Source organism: Pteropus medius, unplaced genomic scaffold (assembly GCF_902729225.1).
Source record: "Pteropus medius unplaced genomic scaffold, Ma_sr-lr_union100, whole genome shotgun sequence".
Taxonomy (NCBI): domain Eukaryota; kingdom Metazoa; phylum Chordata; class Mammalia; order Chiroptera; family Pteropodidae; genus Pteropus; species Pteropus medius.
Genome location: NW_024355205.1, coordinates 3919903 through 3934414, shown reverse-complemented (window position 1 = coordinate 3934414; position 14512 = coordinate 3919903). Strand labels below are relative to the sequence as shown.

Here is a 14512-nt window from a genome sequence, read left to right as displayed (position 1 = left end):
AATATTTATGCTTTTTAGAAAATTAGTATATGTAAGTAAAGCAGTAAATTTCCAAGGTGAAAAAAACTGCCTTCCCTGTGGACTTCGAGCTTTGCATTAGGTCAAGGATAGCTGGAAAACTTGTTTCCAGATGAACTGAGATTTACTGAGTGAAAGGCCTAGATGTTCTTGGCCAGGCTTTTAATTTTCTGGTCATTTAATAGTTTGATTCTTCTGCTTATAATATAGTCATTATTACTGAGCAGATAATGGAGAAACAGATGCTGTCTGGATTCCAGAAGACTGGTCACTATTGGCCAAAGCTTTTTTTATTGGGAACTCAGTTAAGTTACGAGCTTGCCTTTGTTTTTTCATTCGGCCATGTGTATGTGTAGCTCTGGGACACAGACACTATATGTGTGTATCTCTGTAATACAGACCTTAGCTTATGTAGGACACTCTCATCACCAAGGTCAGAGGCCGATGGGTCTCAGTCTGTCTTTGTGGACTCTAGCTCATGCTGTGGGTTCTTCTTTGCTCTTGCTCTCCCCTACTCTACAACCATCCTCCCTTCCCAACTGCCTGCCCTGTGGACTTCAACATTAGGCACGGTAACAACAGCCTTATGGAGGCTGCTTAATTACTCCCACAACTGTGTAAGGTCAGATCCCTTTATGGATATATGTGGATATCTCCTAAAAGTTCTTCTCATATTTTTGTTACCACAAGTAGAAAAAACTTAAAATATACCCCAAAAGGATAATTATTCATACTTAATGTCATTTCAACTGTCCTTGCCATTTTTCTCAAGCCAGAAATAGTAGTGTTATGAGCTGAATCAGAAATAACTTAGTGGTCTCAGCATTCGCATTCAGCATTCCCTATAGATTTCACACTTGCCAGCCCTCACAGCTGTGTGAGCAAATTGCTTAAAGTATATCTGTCTTGCTCCATATCTATCTATCTATCTATCTATCTATCTATCTATCTATCTGTCATCATCATCATCATCTACCAACCTATTGAGTTATAGATATATCTTATTGGTTTTTTTCTAGAGAACTCTGGATAATACAGGATGTCTCTAAGCCATGTAAATGATGTGTCAGTGAATCCTGACACATTTAACAGATAACATAAATAGCACATTCTTACAGTATGATGACTTCCTGTTTCCCCACTAGGTAGTGTCCACTAGACACTGGCTCCTTAAGAGCAGAGACCTTGTCTGTTTTCTTCACTATTTTATTCTAAACTCTGGCAATGCCAGGCCCATGGGAGGCACTCAAGAAATACTTGCTGAAGGAATGAATGGTGACTCCCATGAATGATGTAGGTGTTTACCTCTTAAATTTCCTTGAACAAAGTTCTAGCCTTGTCTATTTGGAGAATTTTTCACCCATCAAAAAACTAAGCTTAGGCATTGCCTCCTTTAAGAAAGTTTTCTTGGTAAGCCATTTTCAGTTTTTCTGTTATTTTATAACTAAATGTTTCACCATCTACTTTACCAGACTATGAATTCTAAGGGAAGATACTTCTGGGTCACTTCTGCTCTCTAGTGTAATACACAGCACCGGGCAAGTTAGAGTTGATGAATTTATCAATTGAACATTATTATTTCTAGAGTTTGTCAAAGCTCATAAAACTAAACTAGCATTAAAAAAATAAAGGCTAGTTCTTTCTGCACAAAGTGTGTTAGGTAGTACTTAAGTCTTTCAGAGAAATTTGCAACTTCTGATATTTGTTACTAGGGTCACAGCCAACAGGAATGCTAAGTTCATTTCCCTCTTACTGTATGATATCAGCCTGGGCAAAACGACAGTATTTTTCCTTTTGTTGTTCAATATTCAGGAATCACAGATTCAAATGCCTTTAGGGGTCAGTTAGGTTAATAGGCTAAATGATAACTGTGACAAATGTAAGAGGCCCCATCTCAAGGTTACAGACTGGTACACAAACACAAAGCCATGTGCCAAGAGCTTGGAGGGCACTGAGCATGGCTGGGCTCTGCCTGGGTGTAAACGTGATTTGGCCTCAGACACTGTCATAATGGGTTCCCAGTGTGTTGTTCCTTAGAGCCATAATGACTGCATTTACAAATTGCTCAATGAGGGTAAGCATGCTAGATAAACTTGTCCTCTTGGTGTCATATCTGTGTTCCCTCAGTGCAGTTTCTCAAGACAGAAAAATGACCTACAAATCAAAAGCTTTTACTCCCCACCCATGACCGAAAGTCATGTTTTACTGAAGGTCAAGGGATATTTTAGGTGACTGTAGTTAGTCTTGTAAGAGTGATTACTTCTTTATGTGCCCTGGAGTGGAAATCCTCCTTATATATGTGAATGTAATTTGATTTGAAGAAAGCCTGCCATAATAAAAACACACACTGAATTTTTCTTTATATGAAAAAACTAAGGAACTTATTTAAGTGAACATTTATCATGTATAAGCAGCTTTTAATTTGCAGCAACAGTTATTAGGCCTTACCAGAGACATAGGGTTTATCTTTAAGCACAAAGTTTTAATGATTTGGTTCTGCTCACTGTTTAAAATAATGAAATCCCTGCAGGTTAAGAAGCAGCTCTTTAAAATGTCTACTCTTCCCCTCCCAAACTCTAGCCCCCATTCAGATAATTAAAATGAAGTTTTCCCCGTTCAGTGCCACCTCCCATTTAGTTTTCTTCCTCTTCCATTCCCTGCTCCCCTCCTGTCCTTCCTTAATGTACCTTGCCCTGTCTCTGTTACTATCCAGGAATTTAAGCAACTTCATAAGCAGACTTTGAGCACATCTTCTGTAGCTTTCTTTTGGATCTGTGTCTTATTCTCCTTAACACTGCATTCAAAACTCCACTCTTTACATTGAACAACACCAGTCTGTGATCCGGCCCCACGACCCCAACTTGTCTCCCAGGCTTCGCCATGGTCAACTCTCAGCTCACAGACCCACTCCTGATCTGCAGTAGCCTCTCGTCTGTCTGTCTGCAAAGGGTTTCAGAGCACTACACAGAGTTGTTTGTGCCTAATATGTCTCCCCAATCAATCCAGTGCTCCACCCAGTTTATCTATATGGCAGTTTGTTTGTTATAACCTTTATATCCACTGCTTATCTAATTGGTCTTAAATTTTTTTTTTGTGAACGACCACTTTATGAAATAGTTTAACTTGGTATATGAATACTATATAAAAGTAATAATGTTGCCTAAAAGCTCATTGCTTGTTGAAATCAAGGAAGAATTAAACATCTGAAATCAATTGCTAAAATATCACTTTATTGTAAAAAAGATTCTCAAGTAATAGGTCATTTAGAATTCCATGCAGACATACATTTTAATTTCTTTGAACCAGATAAGAAAAATCACAAATGCTTTACTTTAGTGTAAAAATCAATTTATTATACAACAATCATACAGAATGCTTTTTATTTATCTACAAAAGAAAAATGGCTTCTCCTGCCTCCCTGGCCACCCCAATCATGATACTATGTTCTCAAGATATAAATAAGTACTTTCAAAGGAAAACCAAAAAGGTCATATCCTTATATTCCAAATAAGCCCCAGAAACATCTTAAAACAATATGGAAATATTAGAAAGAACCAGAATGGTCTCTTACACACAAAGTGCTGTTCTGCCCATCAAGTATATGCCATTTCACCTTAAAAATAAGAAATACCTTTCTCATGGGGGACTTTATCCCCCAATATGCTTAAATAGTTCAATATATAATTTTGAAGGGTTGAAAATTTCTCTTATGTTTAATTCCATTAAGTAAATGTTCTATTTTAATTAAAAAAATAGAATTATTAACAGCTATGCTTAAGGTATACATTTAAATGTTTTCATTCTTATGAGTAAGAGGAAATTTAGGAATAAAACTTTCCATTTTTTTTCTTTAACAGATTATAGATATTTTTATAATTTTGTTTTAGGAAAATAACATTAAAGGTAGACATTTCTTTTTTTAAAGTTGTAACACTTAATGACAGGTTAAAATATTTACCTGATTCAATTTTAGTGGGTAAGATTTATAGCTCTGTGTATTTTTACTGGCCCTTGAATGCTATAAGGCTCTAAGTGTTTTATTAAGCTTCTCTAGAATTAAAGACCAATTGGAAATAAGCATCCTGAAACTTTTAAATTGAGCTTGAAGTGTAAACTACCCAAGTTTTCCTCTTTGATCTGAGGTCAAGCTGCCCAATCCTTAGAGCTCCTTGGCTTTGTCATTCTGTTGAATGAAGGATACCCTCCCTTCTCTGCAGATATGAAGCCCACGAAAGCACCCAGAATGGCAGGTCTGATGCTGAGCAACGAGACTTAAGGGTCTCAGTGACAAATAAGTGGAATACAATGAATATCTGTCTTCAGAGTCTCATTTTTACCTGAAATGTACTTTGAGAACAGATTTTAGCCCATGTTTGAGACCTGAAACTGAACTAGAGTCCAATTGCTCCAAAGGCTTTCTCCTTAGTCCAACTTGTGTTTATCATAGAGGAGCAATAACAGTCATAGTTAGCCCTTGTTTTAACATAAGGTTCTGGGAGAGAACAATGCTTATAATAATACAGTTATAATGTCATGGAAGTGGGGATTAAGGACCCTAGAGCAAGTCACTTTCAGAAAACTATTTAGAAAAATAAATCCAAAAATAAATGGGCATCAGACAGAGATGTCTGTTTAATAGAAATGGATCAACTAGTAGAGAAGGAGATGTTACAGGGCACAACACTTTCACTATTAAGATTAGTCTAAGATCAGACAATTAAAAAAAAGTGGGCCAGATTCCTGAGTGGGTAGTTTACATGAAAGACAAGTTAGAAAAGTCCGTACAATGTCAGTGTAAAATGTCAGTACAAAAGTCAGTGTTTATTAAAAAAAAAAAAAAAAACAGGAAAAATAATTTAAAAATTAGAACTGTAGTGGTGGGGGGAGCAAAAGGACAGGGAGGCACTCCCAAACAGACTGGAATGTGTTGGGACAATGTTGACAATGCCCTTCTGGCTCTTAAGCCTTTGATGTCAACATTATGACCTAAAAACTTATTTTAAAAGAAGGGGTAGGGTATAAATGCTTTTATAGGGTATAAGTCATCATCACATCTTCAGAAAGTATTGTTTCCATTCTCAGTGCAATGTAATAGTAACAGTAACCATCCCACACTTAGGAAGGAAATATTTATTAATGCCTTCCTCTGCTTTTTTGCTTGATTCTCCGTAACATTGCATTACCTGAGCAGGGAAAGGATGTGCTTGGTTTGCCAATTCGCACACTTTCAGTGTGGCTTACTACCAGCTCATGGCTCAGTACTGAAATCTTTCATAGTCTTCTGAGTTTTTCTTCCTGTTTTCAAAAACTTAACCTGCAAAGAGTGATAGCAGGTATTTGGGAATAATATTCACAACCAGGCTCACAAGAAATAGTTGACAAATTCAATGTCTATTTTGCACCTATTGCTTTGTTAATTCTGATTTATAAATGTTCCAGTGGCATATCATTCTAAAGATAAAGGCAGACTGGACTTGAGCCCTTGTTCAGAAAGAAACGGGCAGCCAGGTTTAGATCCTGCTTTAAATATTGAGCGTTGTGTGTGGCTATACCTAGGTCTACTTAACATGAGAGGTAGACATGAATAATTAAGGAAACCAAACTAAAACTGAGAAAAAAAACTCCTATTCAAAGCCCCTGAGCTATAAGGGTTTGGCAGAAGATTTTTTTTTCCCTTCTTAGAAAAACTAATCTTCAAAATAAAAAAAAAAATACAAGTCTCATTACCATATCACTAAGTTGAGAATTAGGAGTGGCTGTGGAAATTAGGCTCTAGTTAAGAGAGAAAAGTTTTGCTAGATTTTTCATTTATGATCCCATTTTAATATTTTTCTGGGGTGGATTCCTAAAGGAACAAAGGGACTAATTACTTTATGTACTGACAATTATTGCTTAATATAGATTAGAACATACCCTGTATTTAGAAGATAACATTTTCTTTTAAACATTTTAATATGAACAAAACTCAACTTTTATTTGAAGATTTGCTGTGAAAAACAATGCTCCATGTTTCCTGGCTTTGATGTGTATAAGGCATTATAAAGACAGTCTCTAGTGAGGGGTTAAGTCTGGGGGATCGGGGGAAGGAGAGAGAAGTTGCGCCACTTCTGAGGTCTACAGAGTTCAGCCTCACCTCAGTGCTGACAGAAGCATTCAGTTAACCAATTAACCTAATAGCAAGATATTAATACAAATGATTTATAAACTCAAAAGAAATTAATTTATGCTAAAACATATATAACTTTCAATTCAGTCCTTGCTTTAAAACAAGCGAATCTGTTAGGCTATTATATATGCTTAGTCTGTTATTCGCTGTTTATTGTGCTTTCTTGTTTATTACTCCGTTAGCTGCTGTGAAGTAGGCTTTGGAAAAACCATTCTTAACTTCTTTCCCTGCTGGTAACTCTTCCATCTCTTTCTTCATTGGCTTTTTTCGGTATGTCTGTGGATGTGTATATTTTGAAGAGAAAAAGAAAAAAGGATTCTTTAATAAGACCTTGTCTCTAATGTAGCATACAGTCTAAAACAGTGCATGATTTTCTTGGGTACTGGACTTTTTAATAAGTATTCTTGTTTTTAATAAGACAATTTTTAAGCTTCGGGTTAAAAATAAAAATAGGGTAAAAACAGGATGTATGCATGAATTCCCATAAAAGATTGTTTCTTTCACCTTATCTACATTAGGATAGTATTTATTATATATTATGGGATTAGCATTCAATTTATTCTGCATTAGTTGCTTACTTGGAAAGGATATATCTTTCGAGTTTTTCAGTTCAGGTATAACTGACATACATATTCGTTTCAGATGTACAACATAACGAGTTACTATTTGTATATATTGTGAAATTATCACCACAAAAAGTCTAGTTAACATCCATGACCACATACAGTTAGACTTTTTTCTTGTGATGAGAACTTTTAAGATCTACTCTCTTAGCAATATATGCAATACAGTATTATTAACTATAGTCACCATGCTGTACATTATATCTCCATGACTTATTTAAGGACAATTTTTAAAAAATACAGTTCAAGTGAAAAAAAGTACTGGTACCTGGGATTTTGGCTTGATTTGGGTTTTGGCATATCTTTGCTATTCTGACAAAATACATGCTCTCACCTCATTTTTACCGTTTTTTTTTTCCAAAGCAGTGGTATTAAGGGTTAAGTTTAAAAGAATATACTCTAAAGGACTAAGATTCAACTGAAGGAGCATGTAGGGTTAAAGCTTTGAGTGCCATTGCCGACCCCTGCTGGGCTATCGGCTTCCCTTCAAGTTTTGATACCAAAATGACTCCCTTCGCTTTCCCTTTAACATTCAGCTTTTTCCTTCTTTTTGTGGCTTTGGTTCTATCAATGGTTACTTCTTTAGAAATTTTGAAAGGAAACTCTTATCTCTTATGAAAGACAAAACCTAGCTAGTCCAATTTCGAAACACAAGTGCTGAAAAGCTGTCAAAAGTTCAGTTCCCACAGTTGTACTTTGTTTAAAACCACTATGGGTTGACTTTCAGCAAATGCAAACTAAAAATTCAGAAAGCACTTGTTGTTTGTCTGAAGAAGAAAATACAATTGAATACAACTTCAGAAGTACTGTTTTGAATAGAAATGTTCTCATTTTTTTCGTGAAGCTTTCTATTTCTCCAGCCCACAAAGAAGTGTAATTTTAAATCTACAACCACCTGAGGCCTGTGCTCTTACTGCTTTCATCAGTTCTTATATAATAGAGTTGCTCTGAAATTGCATTTTGAAGTTCTCTTCTATTTAAATCGTTAATTAAAAAGAAAATGACACTCAAGAAAAAGTCAGTGTGACCTTTCCACATTGGTTTGCCTTAAAACAATTATTTTTCCCTTAATTAAACAGTCTACAACATCGCAGTAGCTGATATGGAAACAATTTTTTAATATTCAATTTAGCCTATGTTTTTCTCCCTATATATTTCCTGGATCTGTCTTACTATACACAGTGTTTAACTTTTAGACTTCAGACTTGGATAGCCTGGTGCAAGTATATGATACAAATGCATAATAACTTTGATAAAACTTTATCAAAACGCATCCATTGAAAAATGTTTAATAGAATGCCCACTAGACCACTAACTGGTTATCTTTCGAGGAGGGCCTCCTCCATGGTGAGAGGAATTAGGAATCCAAGTTTCACTTTTTACTTTGTGCTTCACCGTCATTAGAATTTATCAACAAGCATGAGCTACTATAATATTTAATGGGTAAAATTAAACATAGTGCACAGTCTATTATGTTTTGCCACTGAATATTTACATTGAACCTACCTGGAAATAAAAATTTAAGAACAGGATGACTAGTGTAAGCATGTAAGAAGATTGGAAGATGAGGCACCCGAAAGGGAAGCCACATGGTTTCACGACAGCACTCATGGTGTGGGTGATGGTGAGCACGAACTGCACCTGGAAGGGTGGCAGAAAGGGCATCATGTGGAGTGAACCAAGCCGAGCCATATAAAAACCACTGTGAAGTTTCATACATTTAGAAATCAACTATTCTTACTCCCCAAAATTTGCAGTAATAAAACAAGAAAACACTAAAGCAGCTCACTATCCTATCCAGAAATTTTATTTAAAATTACATAATTATAATGCTCATTAACTCTCATGGGAAAGCAGTTGAAATGAAAGATAAAAAATAACATGAACATTAGTTTTAAAAGTATTCATCTATATTCAAAGCAAGGAATAAGCTAATTGTACACAGAAAGGACATTTTAATAAATAAGGTTTCATTCTTAAAAGGCCATTTTTAGAGAAAAACAGGCAGCCTCATCACACATGGAAAAGCCTCTGACTTCTAAGAAGACTGAGACTCCCTATTTCCTTTCCCCGATCCATGAAAATATTTATAAGCTTCACATGAAGAGGAGCTGAAAGGAGGGAGAACATACCAGTTGCGCCTGTGTGAGGTATTTCTTCCACCAAAGATACCTGTGCATCGATGGAAACACAGACAGTCCATAGTAGGAGTACATAAGAATGTGGATAAAACTGTTCAGAGTGGGTCCAAAGAAACCTACAAAAGTACCATATGAAAATTTACGCTCTTCTAGAAAGTAAGACTGTTCATTCTTTGTCCAGTGAGATCCTTCCTGCGTATCATAAAGACAAATAACAAATATGTCACTAACAATTCACACTGATAAACTCACCTTGTTTACTGTGACATTACTCCAGGATTCAGCAAAAGCTGCCTAAATAGAAACTGGGATAGTGTTTTAGCACGCCAACCAAAAAGGTAATTCCTGATGTGCAAAGGTTTTAGTGTACCTTTAACTCATTACTATTAGCTAATTGGGAAGATAAAGAAATGTTAGCTTAAAGCTGATGGCAGAATTTCTTTGAGAGAGAAGTGTCTTTGTTTTAGCTAAACCTTTGATGAGCCATTTTGATTATACAAAGAGAGCCTTCAGTACATGGCTGAAGAAGATGCTCAAGAGTCAAGGAAAAATGTTGCTTTTCATAATTAAGTAAATGAAATCTACTTGAAAGAAATCTAGGAACCAGGAGATGCTGGGGAGGATGAGAAAAGACTGGGACTGGGGAGAGACTGGCTGGTGAGACCTTCCCAGTAGCTGGGGCATCTCATGGACTTTTAGAACAAGGAATATCTAAAATCCAATTAGGATATTTGCTGTGCTAAGCTGTGCTAAAGCATGCCCTCTATCCCCTGCCATCATCTTTGTGAAATCTTCCTATAACTGCCATCAACATTGAGTGAATGCTGTTTCAGAACACCAAGGAGAAGGGACTAAGTTCTGTTGGGTCAACTAAGGTTTGAACAGATAGTAGTTGCAAGAGGTAGGATGTGAGAGACAGAGTATTTGTTGGAAATAAGGAACTCACTGTTGCAAGGATTAAATCAACCAAGACATGTAAAATGCTTATTAGCATTTGCTTTGTGTTGGGTACTATTCTGTGTGTTAGCTTGGGATACAGATGGCTGGTCTAAGAGCTATCAATCCTGTGGCAGCGGAGACCACAGAGCTAGACAACCCCCCTCTATTAGCTCTGCTCCTTGGATACGTTACTTTGACCTTGTAAATTTTGATTTTCTCACCTGGAAAATAGGTATAATAATTACCTCTTAAGGTTGTGGTAGGATTAAAGGAGATAATATAACTTTATATAAACTAAAAGGCACTGTACATGTGCTGGTTAATTAATCAGTTTAAATTCTCTAGTCTGGTTTCCCAGTACTGGATTAGAGATCTGAATAAATGCAAATCAGTGAATAAGAAATAAAAGGAATAACGCCATGCATCTAGGAAGTCCTTAAGAAACACTGGATGGAATAACTTGTTAAGGCACTAGAATATATATGAAAACACAAATATAGTTTCAGAGTACCAGGTAGCACAATATTAGTGATTTTTTTGACCCACCTGAGATTTCATTGCCATCAATTAAAGAAAAACTGATAGTTGCTGCTAATAATTTTTATAATATTCTAGATTGAATAGAAATTGTCACACAGTATTTTATTCATAAGAATTGTATTTACACAATGATCATTTGAGACTTTTAGATGCTTAGTGATTTGTAATGAACCTGTTGACAACCACGAAAATACTTAATTTTGATAACTGTCTTTTGATGTCGATTATGGTCTATATATTGATCACAGTACAAGTCTGTTATAGTCTTAATAACTAAACTCAAGAAACCAGGTTGTCAGGCTAGGAGAGGTGCAAAAAGCATCTCTTTCAGCCCACTACACCTCCAGCAATTTCATTCTTCACATTGTATTTTATATTTGCATTTCACAGTCACCAAAATATTCCAAATATCCTTGGTGTTTTAAAAAATATCATCTCTACAAGAGTGTCATCCTGGGACAAAATTTTTGACTTAAGTCTTACCTGTTCTAATTTTTCATAGAATATTTTTAAATTCTTGGGTACAAGACAATATCAAATAGAAAATATGGGTCTCTCTAACTCAGTGTTTCTCAAACTGCAGGTCATAATGAACCTGTTAGTAAATCAATGCAGTGAAAGTTGTCATCAGCTTTTTGGAAAAGTGAAATAGAATTAAAGAAAAAACAAAACACCACAATGCATTATACAGAGCCAGGCTAAATACTGTCTCATGAAATTTTTGTTTCATACAAAATATATATATATGAATGAGTGCACTGGGTTGTGATATAAAATATATTATTTCTTATTGTGGTTCTTAGTGGAAAAAAAAAAAAGCCACTACTCTAGTGGGTCAGCAATGAGACTTTAATTTTTCAGAATGGAAAAACAAGCCCTAAAAGTTGAAATGACTCAATCTATATCAGAGCCAAGTGGTAATTGTGGAAGGTGCCATATATATTTCTTAAGCCCTATTAGAGTAAAACTGCTCCAGCTAGAGTATGTGCTTCTGGCCATTGGATATTTGGTGCATGGAGAAGAAAATATTTTTAAAATTGAGGGTAATACTCATATTCTGCCAGTGTCGAAGACCATAATCTAAATGGCCATTGGCAAACACATGCTTCCCTGTGTGACAAAGCAGGCTATGCTGTGGCCTCCCTTCCCTCTGTCTTGGTCTGCATGTAGTACTCAACACAAGAGATTCACTAAAGGTCTCACAAGATCCATTACATGGAACTGAAAAATTAACAAAATAACTTACTTTGTCCACAAGGTATCCAGTTCAAAACACACCACCAGATGTTAAACATAGAGGCATGATGGTATACATGAAGAAAAGTAATCTGACTGGTTTTTTTCCGCAAAACAAAGAAAATGGTGTCCAGGAACTCTACTAATTTGGAGAAGTAGTACCACCATAACACCTTGGCTACCTGTAAGAATTTTAAAACGGGAAAAGAAAAAGTGAGCAATGAGAATGGCCTCGTGATGCCCTCCCTCTCAGCGTTGTGTCCTGTGCTTTACTAGTGTGCATCTCTCTCTCAGACCACTGAAAAGACACCTACCTGGTGTCTCTGACTCCAGTTTTAGTTTGTTCCCAGCAATCCACCCTACTCTAGTATTATCTTTCCAAAATACATATGTGATCAAGTCGCTCCTCTGCACATAGAAACCCAATCCACGGTTCCTTGATTTATACAGGATCTTTCCCAGGCTTATGTGGGCTGGTATTTCCACCATCCTTCTCCAAGTGGCATCCACCTTAATGTTTGAGGGAATATTAAACCTTCAAAAATATTAAACCATAAACACAACAGTGACCTCTGGGGAATTGTATGGTATCCCAAAGTGCACTGGCCTGCAGTAATATACTAAAAATAAAATGGGTGTAGAGAAATCTACATTTTTTTTTGTATTATAGCTTTGAACATATTTTCAAAATGTATATCTTAAAGATTTTAATTAAAGGCTTAATTAAAAGGTTAATTAATCCATGTTATTATGGAAATTTTCAAACATTTACAAATGTAGGAAGAATAAGTATAATGAACCCATTGAAAATATTTACAAATGTAGGAAGAATAAGTATAATGAACCGATGGGTTCATTATACTTATTCTTCCTACATTTGTAAATGTTTGAAAATATTTACAAATATTTTCAGTGGTATCTACCACTGAAATTCAGAATTTTCAATATGATTCCAATTTGTTGAATCAAGTCTATTTCACATCACTTTTCTTTTGGGGAGGGGGGAGTGTAGCATATAAAAAATCCAAAGTATCATATTTTATCTATAAAAACTTCTGATATGGAGACTATGTTTGTTTTAACATAACCACCATAACATTATCTAATAAAATGAACAATTCCTTAATATCTTTTAATAGCCCAGTCCATGTCCAAATCTCCCTCGAAAATGTCTCTTTAGAAATCAGGACCCAGACAAGGTTCAGCTTGCATTTATGATATCATTCTTAAGTCTCTTCTGATCAATAACAGTCTTTCTCCTTGCTCCTCTCCTTTTTTCATGTCTTTTATTTCTATTAAAGCTACAACAGTTGTATAGAATTCCAATATTATCGATTTGGATGGCTGTTTCTTCCTACTGTTATTTCTCTATCCCCTACATTTTCTGTAACCAGCAATTAGATTGAGAGGATTGACTCGGCCAGGTTTAAGGCTTCTGGCAAGAATACTTTATAGGTGGTTCAGTGTACTTCCTATCTCATCATTTCAAGAGGGACATGATTGCTGATATTTATGAACAGCGAGTTCAGGTATTAATAGCCTAATGCAATCATTATGAAATTTCCATTCAATTTTTACCCACTAGTTTTATCATTTACAGTTCACTGCTGTCTAGATCCATTACTTCACAAGGAGTTACAAAATAGTGATTTTAATTCTCTTGTTACTTATGAATTTTTTCCTCTAGAGAGAACTCTTCCTCTTTATCAATCTGGAGATTCACATATGAAAGGCAAGAAAACATTTGATTCTTTCCCTTTTTTCCTAGAATGAGTTGGTGTCCGCACAACCTTCAAAGGGTAACATGAGGTTTCTTTTAGTATCATTTTAAACTCCCGTTTTAAAAAATAAATTTAATATGTTTCAATCCACTCCAATAGTATTCTTTTTGATAGTCAAACTGTCCCATATTCGGCATTGGAAGGCCCTTCACAGTGGTGGCTCCTACATCCTTCCTTCATGACTCTAGCAGTCTTTGATAGTTCTTTTGTTTTACGTCACAAGAGGTCCTAGATTCTTCTTATATACATTTCCTACCCAAACCATGAATTGGCTAATTCCCTAAGAACTCCAGTGGAAAATTACAGGATTTAGGGAACATAATCTGGGGATTCATTGCTTATCGTACTGGTTGTCACAGACTGACTAGGCCTTTTCTGTAGAGAGCTAAAAAAAAAAAAAACACATTTATTTTAGAAATAACAAAGTTCTGATATTTCCGACTTGAATCTATGATTACTGGGTTTCATTTAATTTTTATTGATATCATCTTCCTTCTATGTTTAAATATTACTTGTAATAATATTATTATTATATACTTTATCCTACATGTACCTATAACAGTATCAAAAAAGCAATACCAAATTTTTATTAATAGCAACCGAAAAATTACTGAATATTCTTAAGATAAATCTCACTAGGGATATCTAGGCAAAACACTGATTTAATGTTACTTAAAATAATAATTCTTTGTGTGGTTATATCATCAACTTAATATATGGGTATATTCATTTATTTTAGTTTATTTCCAAGTTTTTTGGGGGGAGGATACCCTACTTTCTTTTTAGATTTAATTTCGTTTTATAATTATGTAAAAAACTTAATGGTTCCCAAATCAAATGTAAGACAAGGTACATTCAGAGAAGTCTAGCTTCCATCCATGTCCTCTCTGCCCTGTTCCCTCCCACAAAAAGAAACCACCTTAATTAACTACTGATTTATTCTGCCATTGTTTCTTTTTAAAAACAAAAGCAGAGTAGTTCCGCTCAAGATGGTGGAGTAGGTAAATGTTCTGCTTGCCTCCTCTCATGTCACATGAAAATTATAACTAAATTACAGAACAATTAACC

General features: G+C 35.4%; 1 protein-coding gene across 1 annotated transcript in view; it reads right to left on the bottom strand.

Moving 5' to 3' along the window:
- Positions 1–5175: 5175 nt before the first annotated feature.
- ELOVL2 (ELOVL fatty acid elongase 2) overlaps positions 5176–14512 on the bottom strand; it is a 73018-nt gene continuing 63681 nt past the window's right edge. The window contains exons 5-8 of the mRNA XM_039857597.1: positions 11674–11845; positions 8940–9064; positions 8314–8448; positions 5176–6460 (exon numbers count right to left, since the gene is read on the bottom strand). Of these exons, the coding sequence (XP_039713531.1) occupies positions 6335–6460; positions 8314–8448; positions 8940–9064; positions 11674–11845 (558 nt within the window). The 3' untranslated portion in view covers positions 5176–6334. The remainder of the gene's footprint in view (positions 6461–8313; positions 8449–8939; positions 9065–11673; positions 11846–14512) is intronic.